Source organism: Schistocerca piceifrons, chromosome 3 (genome assembly GCF_021461385.2).
Source record: "Schistocerca piceifrons isolate TAMUIC-IGC-003096 chromosome 3, iqSchPice1.1, whole genome shotgun sequence".
NCBI lineage: Eukaryota > Metazoa > Arthropoda > Insecta > Orthoptera > Acrididae > Schistocerca > Schistocerca piceifrons.
Window position 1 is genome coordinate 192369647 of NC_060140.1, and position 18464 is coordinate 192388110.

Here is an 18464-nt window from a genome sequence, read left to right on the forward strand (position 1 = left end):
ATGCGATTTGTTGGTACTTTATTTTTTAATGTCAGTATAGGCGGTAAAGAAGTTGAGTCATTAGGAAGTTCATTCAGAATGTTTTGAAAAATATGAAGATACTGATCCCAAGTTCTGTGATTCTGATGACAATAAAGACGGCACAATTTATTGATTTCCTTCATCCATCTCTCTGAAGCGTTAGATTGAGGGTGAAAAAGTGAAATGAAAATTGGTTTAATTTTACGACGCTGTAGAGTACGAAGCCAAATTTTAGAACGAAACTGTGATCCATTATCTGATATAACCTTATCAACATGACCAACTTCTTTAAGAAAATGTTTGATGAAAGCGTTAGATACTGAACGAGCTGTTGCTTTGCGTAACGGTGTAAAACACACATATTTTGATGTCAGTTCCACTGCTACGAAAATGTACGCAAAACCATTAGTAGAACGAACCACTGGACCGAACAAATCGACTGCAGCCATCTCCTTTAATTTCGCTGGAATGACAGGAAACAACGGTGCTCTGTGAGAAATCGTTGGAGGCTTAGCCATTTGACATAATTTACATTTGGCAAGAACAGATCGAATACGTTTTTCCATATTACTGAAGTAACAATTTTCTCGTAATTTATGAAAGCATTTTCTGGGACCAAAGTGTGCATAACTGAAATGCGTATACCAAATCAATTTACTGACCCACTCATCAGGAATACAAACTAACCAAACAAAGTTGTCGACCGATTTTCGTTTAAAAAGAAGTTTCCAGATAGTTCGCAAAAACGAGGTGTGGCCAAATCGTCCAATTTAACAAAGCGTCGAAGAAAATTACAGACACCAAGGAAACTACGAACATCACGTTTTGTGGTAGGAACAGCATAATTACGAATAGCGTCTAATTTTTCTGGATCAGGAAGAATACCTTCTGTAGAAATAATGTGACCGAGAAATTTCACCTGAGAACGACCAAATTCAGATTTTTCCAAGTTCACTGTCATGCCAACTTTTGCAAAGATACGTAATAATGAGTCCAAAATTTTGTTGTGCTCACTCCAAGAACGTTTAGCGATAAGAATGTCGTCAACATAAGAAGTAATATTGTCACGAAGACAAACAGGTAAAATTTCATTTAAGCTACGAATGAATGCTGCTGAAGATACAGTAAGTCCAAACGGTAATTTCCGAAATTGGTAACAGTTACCAAAGGCTAAAAAGGCAGTATATTTTCTACAATCAGGGTGGAGTTCTATTTGCCAAAAACTTGCGCGCATATCAATCGTGGATAAAACTTTAATTCCATGGAAATGTTGAAGAAGTTCATCTAAATTTTGTGGGCGGTCAGTTTCAGTAATGATGATGTTATTTATTTGTCTGGAATCCAGAACCAGACGAATTGATCCATCCTTTTTAAGAACAACGTGTAATGGGCTAGTATAAGGACTGACTGCAGGCTCAATAATGCCCTGATCTAACATGTACTGAAGTTCATTCTTAACCTTGTCTCTGTAAGCCAAAGGAATAGCGTACGTTTTCCCGCGAAATGGTGTGTGTTCTTTCACTTTAAATAAATATTGTAAGCCTTGTATAGTTCCTGTGTGATGACTAAACACTGTAGCATGTGAAGTTAAAATGTGGTGCAGCTCTTCTCTTGCAACGTCATCTGGCACTTCAGCTTTCTTAACCTTTTCATTAATTAATTCTTCGCTATTAATTATATCATCCATCGCGTCTCTGTATCTATTGTCATTATCATGAATAAACACATTGTCGTCATAATGCTCAACGAAAACATCAGAAGTAAGAAACCTTAAACATTTTGTATCTGACTCAGATCTTGTTAAACACTCGAAAAATTTTAAACATTTCGGCATTCCAGCAACAGTCAAATTTACACTTCCTTCTTTAAAGTTCAAAATTGCCTTATGTGCGTTAAGAAACTCCATACCTAATATAATTTGTGTACTGAGTAATGGAACAATAATAAAATTAGCAGAAAATTCGTATCCTTGACAAACGAAATTTAAATTGGTCTGTTGTTTGACCTCCACACTTTTTCCAGAAATCGCACCTCGAATTGTAGTTTTAGAAATAGGTAACACAGGACAGGCAATAGTTCTTTCACATATACGAAAAACTGATTCACTAATGACATTCAATGGGCTCCCAGAATCTAATACTGCAGTGAACTTATTCTTACCCACACATACTTCAATAACAGGATGTAAAAATGCGTCTACATTATTTTCTTTTTCGTCTAACAAAATGTCTCTCATGTCTTCCAGACGTACGTAGTGTAAAGTCGTAGTGTCATTACTTTCTGAACCGTCTATATTGCTGCCAGAAGCCGAAGCTGCAAGTCATTGTCGATTGTTTGCGTCACGTCTTTGAGTATTCGCGTCATTTCGCGGATCCATTTCTACGATTTGCACTTGTCTCTCTGAAATTCTGTCACGTGGAGGATGCCAATTAGGTCCCTCCTGTCTGTTAGATACAAATTCTTGGTTGTGTCTGTTATTAAAATTTCTGTTTTCCTGTCTGTCTGCATAACTACTTCTTGTGTAATTTCGACTGTCATTTCTGAAATTATTGTTGTATCTACTACCCTGACTATTTCTGTAGTAAGAATTTCTATTACTGTATGAATGATTTCTGTCCTGATGATACCGATTACTGTTTCCGTATGATTGATCATTCCGGTACGAATTACCGCTATTGTCTGTGTAATTTCTGTTAGAACGTCTGTTATTGTCATAGGGCTGGTATCTATTGTCGTGTCTGTTACGTCTGTCATTCTCAAAATTACCCATATAACGCCCGTTCCGATCACTATTTCTTTTCTCTGAAAGTCTATTATAAATACTGTTACTGAAAAAGTTACAAGAAGTCCCGTCGTCGTTGTCATACTCCAATTCTTGCAACAAAGTCTTAAAAGTCTCAATGTCATCTTTACACCTTCCGGCCAAAGCAATTTGTCTTATGGATTGTGGCAACTTAGTTAAACAAATGCGAATTAATTCAGTCGGGCTATAAGGGTTGGACAGAAACTGATTCTTTCGAATCATGTCTTCAAAGTACTCTGCCGGCGTGCGGAACTCAGACTGTTTAAAATTACGCTGCATAATCAGACTATGTTTGACTCTGTCTTGTGTGTTTTCGGACCAATATGCCGATAGAAATGCATGATAAAAATCATTTAAATTATTGCAATCTCTAATGAGTGCGCGCATCCGCGTCGCCGGTTCGTTTTCTAAATATCCACACATGAATTCTAGTTTGTGACTTAGTGGCCAATTTGGTGGAAGTGCGTACATAAATTGATCTAGCCATGCACATGGATGTATGTCATTCTTAGAGTTGCGGAAGATCTTAAATTTCCGAACAGTCAAAAAGTGTTTATAGTCAAAGTTTTCGCCTCGTGGCGACAAAGACCTACCGCGTCTGTCCCAGTCCGAATGTCGATTATTGTTAAATTCACGCGCCTCGCGCTCTCTTACTGCATCCCGTAAATGAAATAAATTGTTTTCTTCATACCCCTCTGCTATCTGTGATTCTAAGTTCCTTCTACTGTCCTTTCCTACTATTTCGCCTTCAATTTGTTTGACTTGCTTCCGTAATGCCTCAAATTCTCTTTTCACGCGTTCATTAAATTTTCCCTGATTCTCAACATGCTTATTTATGTTCTGATACTCTTCGGTTTCTGCAAATGGTAATGGGGCTGTATCATCCGAATCTCTGTCCCCATGTAAACTAAGATTTGTCAATTTATCTGAAATTTCCTCAACTCTTTCCGATAAGTCACCTATTTTTTCTTTCTGTTTGTTTACGTCTTCCGTAAGTGTCGCGACTCGGGTTTCAGTATTGTCACATTTGGTAGCTAGCTGTACATATTGTTGTGTTAGGTTATTTAATCTGTCATTAGGTACGGATCCTTCGATTCTCTCAAATATTTCTTCCTTATCCTTTGCACGTTGTAAATTTAACTCTGAAAAATTCTGTACTATCACGCGATCTCTTTCTTCCTGTTCTCTATCCTGTTCCCTTTGTCTGATTTCTACTGCAATTAATCTATTATTGTGAGAATTCAGAATCGGTTGTACTTCTTCCCTGATTTCTTTCTTTAATTCATCTTTCATATTTTTGAAACATGTCCCTATTCGTGAATCTATCCGTGTTTCCATTGTTCCCATATCAGTTTTTAATTCAGATCGTAAAGTTCCCATCTCTGTTTTAATTGTTCCTATCTCTGTTTTTAATTCAGATCCAAACCGTGTTTCCATTGTTCCCATCTGTGTTTTAATTGTTCCTATCTCTGTTTTTAATTCAGATCGTAACTGTGATCCCAAATTTAATATTGCACTCATCAACTGCTCCGTACTAACTTTTTCGAAATTCCTTTCGCCCCTAACATTTCCCTCAAAACTAACTTCCTTCTGCATAGCCATAAGGCTATCTGTGTTCGATACTATTCCAGAATCTTCTGTCATTAATCTCGTATTCTGCAAATTTTCTGATTGAGAAAAATTTTGAAATGGTTCTGGACTATTTTCCCGACTTATTACATTGTTTTCAACTCCATCATCCACCATACTGTTTTCCTGTGTTGGCGAGTTCGCCATGTCAACAATTTCGTTATTCTCACTATTCATCATTTTCGCCTTTTTCATAGATCGCGTAATCATTTACAAAATATACGAAAGATTCGTCACTGTACGAAAATTACACACAATGACTCTTTATCTCCAACAATACTATTCACACTAGATGTCTCCCTCAAACACGATTAACGAACAATTGAAATAATTACACAAAATTGTCAAACGCGTATACAAGGCAATAAAAATTAAATTTTGAAAAATACCATTAGAAGAATGCCAATTACCAAATCTACACACTCAATACAGACTACAATCACTAAACTCAAAATTACTACAACAATACTACAGTCTACAATTTTCACAATCAGAAAAATTCCAAGGGACGATCCGAAGCAGCGGTCGCCACGTGCATGGGGGCTTCATTAAATTTATATAATTGAAAATGATTTTTGTAGCTGTCTGTCCGATTACGTAAGTCTCGTAATCGGTTGGCCCTGACTAGAATTGTTACGCTATCTGACTGCAGAGAACAATGTAAGAAAATTTCAGTAAACACAGTTAATTAATTAAGTCCCCAGCAACTAAAAAAACCAACAAAACCAATAAGCACAAAAGTAACTGTTCTGTATGTGGGAGTGTGACTCAACGTCCACATCTGGCACGGTTCTTCTCAAACAAGACAAGAATTCTTAAATACCAATTATACCGACGTGACAAAAGAAATTTAGAAAAACTATAATTACGCAAGAAAACCAAAATTCACTCTAATACAAGAACACGAGCCAGATGCTTTGTTGACTGAACCTGTAGTGACACATTATTTCAGATACACAACTAATAAAGGAACATTATAAATTTTACCTTCATATATATTGACGAAATGCACTCATTACAATAACACCTGCTATCTCTCCCATCAAATAACTGCATAAGACATGGAACTATACTCTTTACTACAACATCTTGCTCCAACTTCACAACAACCACGAGCTCTCGACAAAACTGTCCTCTACGATCTCTTCACAAGCACTGACTGCCATGAGATCTTAACACGCACTGTGGAGGCGGCTTAATAGTACTCTTTGGCGCTATCTCTGGCGCAGTGGCACAGTGTAGCCACCTTTCAACACTCCCGTCAACCAATATGACAACAGTTGTATTGACACAGCTGCATGCATATGTTCTGCATTTGACCAATACTCATGTATCCTGTCAGACCTTGACTGGCCCCCTAACTCACCCAATCTTAATGTCACTGAAAATGTCTGGGGCTGATTGAAACAGTGGGTGAAACGTAGCAGTTGATATCCTTGCATGATTTAAACATCAGTGAGAGCCTCAATTAGATACGGCATACCTGGAGAATCTTGTGGACTCTCTTCCTCGCCGAAATGAGGCCGTTATCGTGGGTAGAGCTGGTGTTGTTGGGTCTTTTTTGATGACGTATTTTGTCTAGTGTGCACATCCACCGTTGTAACAGGGGCTCAGTTGTGAGGTCCCCGAATTTGTACGACGCAAGCAGTGCGCCTTACCAGCTGTTCTGGAGGCACGACCTGGGGTTGCAGTGAAGCGGACGCTCCTGACGCGGCGTGACGAATCCGCAGGGGCGGCGCCCGCGGTGGGCGGCGCTGGAGGCGCGCCGACAGAGCGCGGGATGCCGCCGCTGCCGTCGCCCTCGCCGTACGCGCTGGCGGCCGCTGCCCTCGCAGCGCTGGCCATGGGCGGCGCGGGGGCGGCGTTCACAGCGCGCTGCCTCTCCCGCAGGGTTCGACGGAGGCGCGCCAAGCTCTGCTTCCAGGTAATGCAGCCTCACCCCACTCTCTCCCTGCAACTAATCACTACTTATCTTCCACATCTGCTTACGTGCTGAAGGACCTGTAAGTGCACTGATGGCCATTAAAATTCCAACGCCAGGAAGGATAGTAAATAAAGAAAATTTTACTTAGCCTGCATTTATAACATAGTAGAAAGAATACACCGCGTGCCAAAAGAAGAGGAGCACCCTGAAGACGTACTCAGATGCTAATGTAACTGTAGAGGTACGCAGCATTAACGCGTATCTCAATGATCAGAGTTGCACTGCTCTGTCACAGGTAGAAAGACCACCAGGGTGCTTTAATGTTGTTACTAGGTCTGGTAGAACACCGTGCAAAAATAAAAACTACTTACGTGTTTGGGATAAACCTTTTTTTATTGTTCGACATAGTCTCCTTTTAGACTTATACACTTCGTCCAACACTGTTCTAATTTGTTGATTCCTTCCGAACAATAGGAATTGTCCAAGTCTGTAAAATAGCTATTAGTTGCTGCAAATCTCTGTCCCACTAGCCATTTCTTCAAATTGGGGAACAAATAGTAGTCCGAGGGAGCCAAGTCTGGAGAATAGGGGGGATGTGAAAGGAGTTGGAATCCTATTTCCATTAATTTTGCGACCACAACTGCTGAGGTGTGTGCTGGTGCATTGTCGTGAAGGAAAAGGACATTTTTGCGGTCCAATCGCCGGCGCTTTTCTTGCAGCTCGGTTTTCAAACGGTCCAATAACGAAGAATAATATGCACATGTAATAGTTTTACCCTTTTCCAGATAGGCGATGAGGATTATCCCTTGCGAATCCCAAAAGACAGTCGCCATAAATATGTGAAGACAGTAACTGTTCTCGAAAGAACAGATTACTGTCAACAACAGTAATCTGTTCTTTCGAGAACAGTTACTGTCTTCACATATATATATAGTTAAAGGCTACCCAGCCATTGACCTTCGTCTGTGCGAATGCGCACAGGTTGCCCAAACTCTTATGGGAATCGCCAAAGCGTGCGCGAGTAATGAGTGATTGGGCAAATGTCTGTAAGGTACATTACATATGTAGAATTGTGGACAGTTGGGAATGTGAGTCTCACGGGAAGCGTACAAGGGATAATTCCCTGCAGTCGAACTATTCATCTGTGTCCTCGATGGCTCAGATGGATAGAGCGTCTGCCATGTAAGCAGGAGATCCCGGGTTCGAGTCCCGGTCGGGGCACACATTTTCAACTGTCCACATCGAGGTATATCAACAACACCTGTCGTCATCATTTAGTCGCCATAAACTTTCCGGCCGAAGGAATGGTCTTCGCCTTTTTTTGTGCAGATTCTCCCTTGGTAACCCATTGTTTAGATTGTTGTTTGGTCTTAGGACTATAGTAATGTATCCGAGTTTCATCCACAGTGACGAAACGACACTTAAAGTCCTGCGGATTCTTCCTGAACAGCTGCAAACCATCCTTGCAATACTTCACACGATTTCGTTTTTGGTCAAGCGTGAGCAATCGCGGAACCCATCTTGCGGACAGCTTTCTCATGTCCAAATGTTTATTCAAAATATTATGCACCCATTCATTCGAGATGCCCACAGCACTAGCAATCTCACGCACGTTAACTCTTCTGTCGTCCATTACCATATCATGGATTTTATCAATGATTTATGGAGTCGTAACCTCCACAGGGCTTCACTTGTGCCCATATGGCCACTCCGAAAATTATGAAACCACTTATAAACTGTTATAATCGAAGGTTCAGAGTCACCGTAATGTTTATCAAGCTTCTCTTTAGTCTCCTGGGGTGCTTTGCGTTTCATAAAGTAATGTTTAATCACCACACGAAATTCTTTTTTGTCCATTTTTTGACAACCACTCGAGTTCCTTGATTCACACGAATACCAGACACAAAGAAATAGAGCAATATGTCTGAAACTTGGTGTTCGTTCTTTCCAAAGATGCTACTAAGTAAACATGATCTCGATACGCGCCGGTGGTGCCATCTCAAAAACTTTGCACGGACTTCTCAAACGCCCCTCTTATTTAAGGACTGGGAATAACATCAGATGTCGAGTGATCGCTGAGAAGTACACGGAGATGTAGCTTACTCACGTGAGACTGCGTCACTACAAACCGACAGTGTGATAGAGGCCACATTGTGGGCCTCTCTTTTTGGCCAACTGGGCGACTCGTGCAGTATCTAGATTTACGGGGCATTCGGATATGACAGTGGCCCTAAAATTGGACTACATGTAAATGTGAGGGGTGGCGTGCTTGTCATCAAGTTTCTGGTTGACCCCGTTTCACTACCACAAGGAAGGATCATTGTGATATTGTCCAAAGTGGCACACCAAAGTCAGCGACACACATTAATACCACAGACATTATGATGTCTCATTGCAATCCGCAACAACGGGTGGGAAGTGCTTCAGAACGCAACACCTCTCCCTCAGCGGAGTATCACCCTCGCATGGTGGTCAAAATAGAGGTGCGCATGGAAGTGCTGTGTAGGATGAAGAGTTATGGAAGTCGCAGGTGGATATGTACTGTTGTAAATGTTGAACCCTGTACTTCAATAGAACACTTTGTTAATTACAGCATCTAGTGATGCTTCAATAGTTAACCACTGTTGTAAATTATCAAGCACTCCCGTGGCAAAGGACTGTATCAGTTTAAGTAAATCTTTTCACTATTCACGTAATAAAGTGAACTAATATTTTATACACTGTAGTTTAGTTGAACGCTCTCCCCGAACAATCAAAGAACCCACAGTCAGAGCCAGGCGATAGTTGTTTCTTATGATGGTATATGGAAATGTCGTGTGGCTAGGGCCTCCCGTCGGGTAGACCGTTCGCCTGGTGCAGATCTTTCGATTTGACGCCACTTCGGCGACCTGCGCGTCGATGGGGATGAAATGATGATGATTAGGACAACACAACACCCAGTCCGTGAGCGGAGAAAATTTCCGACCCAGCCGGGAATCGGGCCCTTAGGATTGACAGTCTGTCACGCTGACCACTCAGCTACCCGGGCGGACTCTTCTGATGGTGACAGAATTATGCGCCAAACGCATCGTAACCGCTTTACATCTGCGCCTGCCAGCCTAAAACGAGTACTGGCCTCCCTGCAATACAATGCATCATCCGGCACTACTGGTCAGAGACTGGCAGTAGCCAGCCTAGAGAATTACCAATCCATGTGTACAATACTATGATCAACACAACATGAACGGCTATTTTTGGGGTGGTGCTGTGATTGGAAAGCATGAACTGTTGATGAATAGCATCGCAATGTATTCAGCAATGAATTGCAATTCTGCACTACCCCAAATGATCATTTTTAGCGGAACATGGGAAGAGGTCACATTCTTCAGTGTTTTGGAAAGGCACAGCGATGTTATCCCTGGCGTCATAGTCTGGGGAGTCATCGAATATAACTTTTCCTCGAGGTTCGTGGTGGCTGAGGAAGCTATGACGGCAAAATGGGACATCACGGACATCCTGCGTCCTCATGTGTTGTCTCTGATGCTACAGCATCGTTACGTAATTTCTCAACAGGACACTGCTGGTCCACACGTGACACATGTCTCTACGAACTGTCTGCATGATGTTGAGGTGCGCCCTTGGGCAGCAAGATCCCCAGACTGGTTCCCTTTAGAACATGTGCTGGACCAGCTTGGATGTCAGCTCCTACTGCTCGAATCCAGCATGTCAACGACCACGTGCAACAGTTGTGGACTAGTTTGCTTCAGGAGAGGATACAGCAGCTTAATGGGCATATGCATTGGGGCCGGAACAGGTCCAATGTCATACTGGTAAATCGGCCCATACTACCAAATTCTTTGTATCTTTGACTGGAATTTGGAATCACAGAAACAACATCACATACCTTCTCACCTTGGGAAGTTTCACTTTCCCCTTCTGGGTGCTTCACGTTTTTTCTCAAGCAGTGCACATGACTAAATTTGTAGCTGATTTGGTACACAGAGCAGCCACATCTGGCAGCAACAACGGCTTTAGCCCCGCTGGGCATAGAGCTAGAATGCCAGAGAGATGTGCGTCATTCCATACCGCTTCAGCTCTATGCCAGAGTTTATCAATCATAGCGGCTGGTGAATGGTGGCATGTCAGTGATAACATCTGTAGGACGTGCTGGTGAGAGTCGGACACGCTCAGTATTGAGGAAGGTCAGGACAGCAAATGCAAAGTGCAATCTTTCGTTATCTTGTTGAAAGACAATGTCGTGGAGATATCGAACTGGCCTTGATACGTTAGCTCTGTAAAACTTGCTGTCTAAATTGCCAGGTTTACAAAACATAGGTCATTGTGTTGTATAGCGAAGACACCCAAAGTAATCGTTTCAGGTGCTGGACTCTTATGATGAATGCAATCTGGCAGTATCCCTTCACCTCAGAGAGGCCACATGCTGTTATTTTCCCAGTTCTGCTATGTACAGAACAGGGACTTGTCTGAAAGAAGACTTGATGCCAGTGTTTTTCGGCACATCACTGTCAGTGCATCTCTCTGTGCTGCCGCGTCAAAGAGACCCTCAGTAATGGTCGCTCTGTTCACAGTCCGTGGTGCTCTGAAGTCGTCAGATTGTCCGTGTGGATGCTTGACGTGCTGCAAAAAAGCTCATTTACTGATTCAAAGTACATGATGTGGCTGTACGACTTTGCACAGCAGAACGAAAAGTACGTCTGTTTTCTCGGCCACTAGTCGCATATAAGATGCTGCATGGCCCTCTGAACCCATTAGTTCCATATTTGCATGACAGTCGTGTGATCATGACCAATACGAGCATTAATATCGCAGAATGATAAACTGCGGTCTCGAGAGGCCACAATGCTGGCAGGATCCAATTCCGACAAGAAGTGGTAGACATTGCGTTGCTCCTTGTTACAAAATCCATACGACTGATCTCACAAACAACCAACATTCAGTTGAGATTGCTCAATGAGAAAAGCACTACATATTTTTTCTTTCTATACAGAGCATAGATGCCGCTACTCCTACCAGTTCGTGTGGTTGTGCCGAAATGCTTCTCATTTGCATTCCAAACCATGTAGTACATTTCGCGTCTGACTGATGTCTGTTGCCAGCCGTCTTCATGATGTTGCAATTTTATGGTCAGCAGTGTTGATATACTTTGTCCATCACAAGAATAAACCTGTTGTAAACAAATATAAACTCGATGATGGGTCAACAGCTGTAGCCCATTAACACTTGGTGTTGTCACACTCTTGGAAATCGATCCTACTTACATAAGCGCAAGTGCGTGAAGTAGTGAAGGTTTTAAATTGAGTTCACTTATTTATTTTTAATAAAAAATTAACATATCACACTTTCTAAAAATGATTGATATTCAGTTTACATGTTGTAAAAAAAACAGAGTCATAATGCAATTATTTAGTACACCACAACTTACGCCCGTCTCGCTACTTTAAAATAAACGAACATTTCAATATAATTGTCCGGAATTAATGCCACTATGTACGCTGAGATGACAAAAGTCATGGGATAGCCATATACACATATAGAAATGGCGATAGTATCGCGTACACAACGTATGAAAGGTCATTGCACTCAGGAGATTCGTGCGAAAAAGTGTCCGACGTGACTCTGGCCATACGATGGGAATTAACAGGCTTAACGTGGAGTGATAGTTGGAGACAGACGCATGGGACATCCGGTGTGGGCTGTGTTTACTTGGAATGTACTTGGTCCTCTGGTCCAACCAAACCGATCGTTAACTGGAAATGGTTATGTTCTGCTACTGGGAAAGCCGGCCGGGATGGCCGAGCGGTTCTAGGCGCTACAGTCTGGAACCGCGCGATCACTACTGTCGCAGGTTCGAATCCTGCCTCGGGCATGGATGTGTGTGATGTCCTTAGGTTAGTTAGGTTTAAGTAGTTCCAAGTTCTAGGCGACTGATGACCTCAGAAGTTAAGTCCCAAAGTGCTCAGAGCCAATTTTTTGCTACTGGGAAACCATTTGCAGTCATTCATGGACTTCATGTTCCCAAACAACAGTGGAATTTTTATGGGTGACGATGCGCCATGTCACTTGGCCATAGTTGTTCGTGATTGGTTTGAAGAACATTCTGGACAGTTCGAGCGAATGATTTGGTCACCAATCGAACAATTGGGGGGCACAATGGAGAGCTCAGTTCGTGCACAAAAACCTGCTCCATCAACACTTTCGCAGTTATGGCCAGCTCTAGAGGCAGCATAGCTCGGTATTTTTTCGGGCGGCTTCCAACGACTTGTTGAGTCCACGCCATAGAGTTTCTGCACTACGCCGGGCAAAAAGAGGTCCGACACGGTGTTAGGAGGTATCCCATGATTTCTGTCAACTCACAAGGGAACCTCCCCATCGCACCCCCCTCAGATTTAGTTATAAGTTGGCACAGTGGATAGGCCTTGGAAAACTGAACGCAGATCAGTCGAGAAAACAGGAAAAAGTTGTGTGGAACTATGAAAAAATAAGCAAAATATACAAACTGAGTAGTCCATCAACAACATCAAGAATAATATGAGCTCAGGAGCGCCGTAGTCCCGTGGTTAGCGTGAGCAGCTGCGGAACGGAAGGTCCTTGGTTCAAGTCTTCCCTTGAGTGAAAAGTTTACTTTCTTTATTTTCGCAAGGTTGTGATGTGTTCCATGAAAACACGGGAGAACTGCCGGATATCAGTAACGTCCTGCCACGATATTTCGGCGCAGAGTCTTCTGGCCATCTTCAGGTGAGTGCCACTGTCGTAGTACTGGCGAGTACGCGCTGAGCTCCGCTATTTAAAGCCTTCTGAGGTGACATTGCGCATGCGCTGCTCAGCGTGCGCGTTCGTAACGGCTCCGTGCGCTGCGCCTCGCGCCCTCCACTGTGAAAGCCTGGCGTATCGGTGTCAGGTCGATTTCCATCTTTATGCAGATAACTACGTCGACTACGAAGTTTCTCTGTAACAGGATTCCAAGCAGAGTTCAGCTGATAACCGTTATCTCGATTGATGAGAGTCTCGTTGTCAGACAATCTTATTTTCACAGATTCATTGATAATCGAGCTCCAAAAGTTTGATGTATGGGCCAAAATTTTTGTGTCGTCGTAATACATGGAATGGTCTGTGGAAATACAATGTTCGGCGATTGCGGACTTGGTGGGTTGGAGAAGACGAGTATGCCGTTGGTGTTCCACAATGCGTTCCTGCACAGTTCGTGTTGTTTGCCCTATATATGATTTGCCGCATTCACACGGAATTTTGTAAACACTTGATTTACGCAGGCCCAGGTCGTCTTTAACGGATCCCACCAGCGATGAAATTTTGGAAGGAGGGCGAAAGATGACTCTCACTTGATACTTTCTCAATATTCTGCCTATCCGTGAAGAAATATTGCCAATAAATGGTAGATAAACAGTCGACCTGAAGGCCTCTTCCTTGTTCCGTCGTTTGTAGGTCTTCATCACCCTGTTCACTTGCCTAGGTGAAAAGCCATTCTTCAAAAATACTTTTTGCAGGTGTTCCAGTTCCGCTTGAAGACTGTTGGCGTCAGAGATAGTATGGGCACGGTGGACCAAGGTTTTGAGAACGCCCATTGTTTGTGCTGGATGGTGGCAACTAATAGCTTGTAGATACAGGTCTGTATGAGTGGGCTTTTTGTACACCGAGTGACCAGGTGTGCCATCACTCTTCCGTCGCACCAACACGTCTAAAAATGGCAGACAACCATCTTTCTCTATCTCCATGGTAAACTTTATGTTTTCACGTATGGAGTTCATGTGACGTAAAAATTCTCGGAGACGGTCCAGACCATGAGGCCACACTATAGAAGTGTCGTCAACGTACCGCCAAAATACTGTCGAACATTGTATTTCCACCGACCATTCCATGAATTACAACGACACAAAGATTTTGGCCCATACATCAAACTTTTGGAGCTCGATTATCAATGAATCTGTGAAGATAAGATTGTCTGACAACGAGACTCTCATCAATCGAGATAACGGTTATCATCTAAACTCTGCTTGGAATCCTGTTACAGAGAAACTTAGTAGTCGACGTAGTTATCTGCATAAAGATGGAAATCGACCTGATACCGATACGCCAGGCTTTCACCGTGGAGGGCGCGAGGCGCAGCGCACGGAGCCGTTACGAACGCGCACGCTGAGCAGCGCATGCGCAATGTCACCTCAGAAGGCTTTAAATAGCGGAGCTCAGCGCGTACTCGCCAGTACTACTACAGTGGCACTCACCTGAAGATGGCCAGATCCCGTGTTTTCATGGAACAGATCATAACTTTGCGAAAATAAAGAAAGTAAACTTTTCACTCAAGGGAGGACTTGAACCAAGGACCTTCCGTTCCGCAGCTGCTGACGCTAACCACGGGACTACGGCGCTCCTGAGCTCATATTATTCTTGATGTTGTTGATGGACTACTCAGTTTGTATATTTTGCTTATTTTTTTCATAGTTCCACACAACTTCTTCCTGTTTTCTCGATTGATCTGTGTTCAGTTTTTCAAGGCCTATCCACTGTGCCGACTTATAACTAAATGTGAGGGGGGTGCGATGGGGAGTTTCCGTTGTCAGTGTAAGTGCCTGTTAAAGCTGTGACACTGTCGCTCACTCGGCGACAGGAACTGGCGGAGAAGGAGCCGGGCCCAGGGTCGGCGGCCGCTTCTGCTTCGACGCCTGCGCCGGAGGAGTGGGAGTCGTCGCTGGACGCAGAGGAAGCCGGCGACGGGTGGGAGGTGTCGGCGGGCCGGCTGCTGCTGGCCGACCAGCTGCTGGGAGAGGGGGCCTTCGGGCTGGTGCGCCGCGGCCTGCTGCGACAGCCCGGCCGGCCGCCGCTGCCCGTCGCCGTCAAGATGCTCAGGGGTCAGTCTGGCAGTCTGGCTGTGCTCAGCGCTCCGCTGGCGGCGTACGCCACATTACACTATCTGATCAAAAAACCCGGACACTCCTGTGAATCCGAGCGAGGTGGCGCAGTGGTTAGACACTGGACTCGCATTCTGGAGGACGACGGTGCAATCCCGCGTCTGGCCATCCTGATTTAGGTTTCCGTGATTTCCCTAAATCGCTCCAGGCAAATACCGGTATGGTTACTTTGAAAGGGGCCGGCTGAAGTGGCCGTGCGGTTAAAGGCGCTGCAGTCTGGAACCGCAAGACCGCTACGGTCGCAGGTTCGAATCCTGCCTCGGGCATGGATGTTTGTGATGTCCTTAGGTTAGTTAGGTTTAACTAGTTCTAAGTTCTAGGGGACTAATGACCTCAGCAGTTGAGTCCCATAGTGCTCAGAGCCATTTGAACTTTGAAAGGGCACGGCCGACTTCCTTGCCCATCTTTCCCTAATCCGATGGGACCAATGACCTCGCTGTCTGGTCTCCTTCCCCAAACAACCCAACCCAACCCAACTCCTGTGAAATGAGAGACTGGTTACCAGATGTCACGAGAGGCTCTCCCACCAGTTTAAGCGGAAGCGGGGAGTATTGTGTTGTCAGCAGAGAGGCAATAACAGCAGAATGGCTCCATAAGGATAGCTCAGTTGTTTCTAACGTCGACTGTTCTTTCAATGTCACCTGAGTAACAAATCCGACAGGGACATTTGAACCCTTCTAAAGCTGCCTAGTTCAACTGTTGGTGTTGTGACGGTGAAATGGAAACGCGAGGAAACAACCAAAGCTAAACTGAGATCGGGAAGAATTCATGTACTAAAATATGGGGACTGTTGGCTGCTACACGAGTTGGTTATAAAATGTTGTCTACAACTCCGTATACAATGGTAAGGAAAGGTGGGGGCTGCTACGGTCACAGGTACGGATCCTGCCTCAGGCATGGATGTGTATGTGATGTCCTTAGGTTAGTTAAGTTTAAGTAGTTCTAAGTCTATGGGACTGATGACCTCAGATGTTAAGTCCCATAGTCCTCAGAGCCATTTGAACCATTTGAAAGGTGGGCTACAGAGTGGAGCAGTGACTGCAGTCGTAGGAATGCTGGACAGAAGCGGAAATGCTTAGCAAACAAGTTAATACAACAAACAGGAGATTTAATTATATTTCTCGAAGCGAATGAAGACTCATTACAAATATTGCAGTAAGAAATAAAGTCTAGTACTCATTGCCCACAAGCATAAGGCTCTCTGGATGCCGGCCGAAGTGGCCGTGCGGTTAAAGGCGCTGCAGTCTGGAACCGCAAGACCGCTACGGTCGCAGGTTCGAATCCTGCCTCGGCATGGATGTTTGTGATGTCCTTAGGTTAGTTAGGTTTAACTAGTTCTAAGTTCTAGGGGACTAATGACCTCAGCAGTTGAGTCCCATAGTGCTCAGAGCCATTTGAGAGCTCTCTGGATAAAAGCACAAACGAAGTTGTGAGAGCTGCGACTAGGCAGTGTCTGTGTACCATCACGTAGTGAAGAGGCTCCCAGCACGACTGGGACGTCTGGTGGCCACCAGCCACCCCATATTGTTGCGGCAGAGAGCGCTCGTGGTTCCGAGCTGCTGGAGGCGTGGCTCAGCGGGCACGCACCATTGGGTCCGCCAGGTCCCGCATGACCTCTATCAACCTCTGACGGAAACTTGCAATTCCGCTGCAGACTTTGCCCGCGGGATGGTATTGACATGCGATACTGCATACAATGTCGTACGAAATCAGTATCACAAATCACTCTTTAGTTCTGAAGTAGTACCAGCAGTGCAGCTAGCACACTGACTGGGCGTATGGAGTAAAAAACACTAGCTACAATCGTTGAGCAGCTCCAGACAAGCCGCACATTTCTGTACTCAGTACAGTGCTTAGTGACGCTTGCGATGGTGTAAAGAACTAAGGCACTGGACAGTGGATGACTCCGAACGAGTGATTTGGGGTGATGAATCGCGGTATGTGCCCTGTGGCAATCTGGTGGTAGGGTTTCGGTTTGGCGAATGTCTGGAGATCGTTATCTGCCGTCATGTGTAACGCCAACAGGGAAATACATAAAGGTGATGTTACAGTATGGTGGTGTTTTTCATTGTCTGAGTGTTGTCCCCTTATTGCACTTACGGAAAAGCTGTGTCGAAGGATATGAGCACATTTTACAGTATTGTGTTTTTCATATCGTAGAAGAAAAGCCCAGAAACGATGAGTGTCCGTATCAGGATGGCAGTGCACCCCGCAATAAAGCAGCATATGTGAGGCATTGGTTTCTGGACAATAACATTCCTGAAATGGACTGGCCTGCCCAGAGTCCCGACTTGAATCCAATGGAACACCTTTGGGATGAGTTTGAATGTCGACTTCACTCCAGATCCCAGCATCCATCATCACTACCTTCTGTTCCGGCTCTTGAGGAAGAATGAACTGCCATTCCTCCACAGGCATTCAGAAAAGTCACTGAAAGTACCCCCTGCAGAGTTCAAGCCGTCATAATCTGTCGACCCACCCCATATTAATATCCAAAAATAGGTGCCCGGATACTTTTGGTCAGATATCCAAAAATAGGTGCCCGGATACTTTTGGTCAGATAGTGTACGTGTCTGTACAACACATCACTGCTGGTAGCCATCTCATTATACCCTGATTTGTATTAGCTGGCGTCTAATGTATAAGAGTGAAGTTGCGACGTTATCCTAGGAATTACAGTTTGTTCACAACGTCCTGACTAAATTTTCTAGGTAGTGTGAGCTGTGGGGGGTAGCAAGCACTGCCTACCGAAACCCAATACATTGTCAGTCTCACGAAACACATGTTTAAGGGGGCAATGAGCTGCACGTTCCTCGCGCAGTGCAAACACAAGGCATTCGTGGCGTGCAGTCGACCAGCTTCTATGGCTTCGGCCAACCCAGAACTAGGGAGCCCTCGTTCAGGACGTTGTGAACCGACTGTGCTGTTTGCAGTGCTCCGCTCACCTCGGCAATAGAAAATCAATGTCGACTCCTCTTCTCCTCGGCAAAACTTGTTTTTTGGGTACCAAAACCCAGCCGCGGATTCCGAGACAGCTGTGCTCAGAAAATGGCTGTAATTTTTACAATGTACTCTTAAGATCCCATCTCGAACAACCTGAACATTTTCGTCATATCTTTATCTATTTCCGAGATGCAGAGTTTCAAAGTCGCCCTACCTGTACACT

The 18464-nt window shown here is 44.2% G+C and overlaps 1 protein-coding gene and 1 non-coding gene across 2 annotated transcripts in view; both read left to right on the forward strand.

The window, feature by feature from the left end:
* LOC124788508 (macrophage colony-stimulating factor 1 receptor-like) overlaps positions 1 to 18464 on the forward strand; it is a 335265-nt gene that overhangs the window by 224078 nt on the left and 92723 nt on the right. Inside the window, exons 11-12 of the mRNA XM_047255777.1 lie at positions 6184 to 6377; positions 14998 to 15238. Coding sequence (XP_047111733.1) covers positions 6184 to 6377; positions 14998 to 15238 — 435 coding nt within the window. The remainder of the gene's footprint in view (positions 1 to 6183; positions 6378 to 14997; positions 15239 to 18464) is intronic.
* On the forward strand, positions 7525 to 7598 carry Trnat-ugu. The gene has a single exon. It is a non-coding gene; the product is annotated as a tRNA-Thr (tRNA).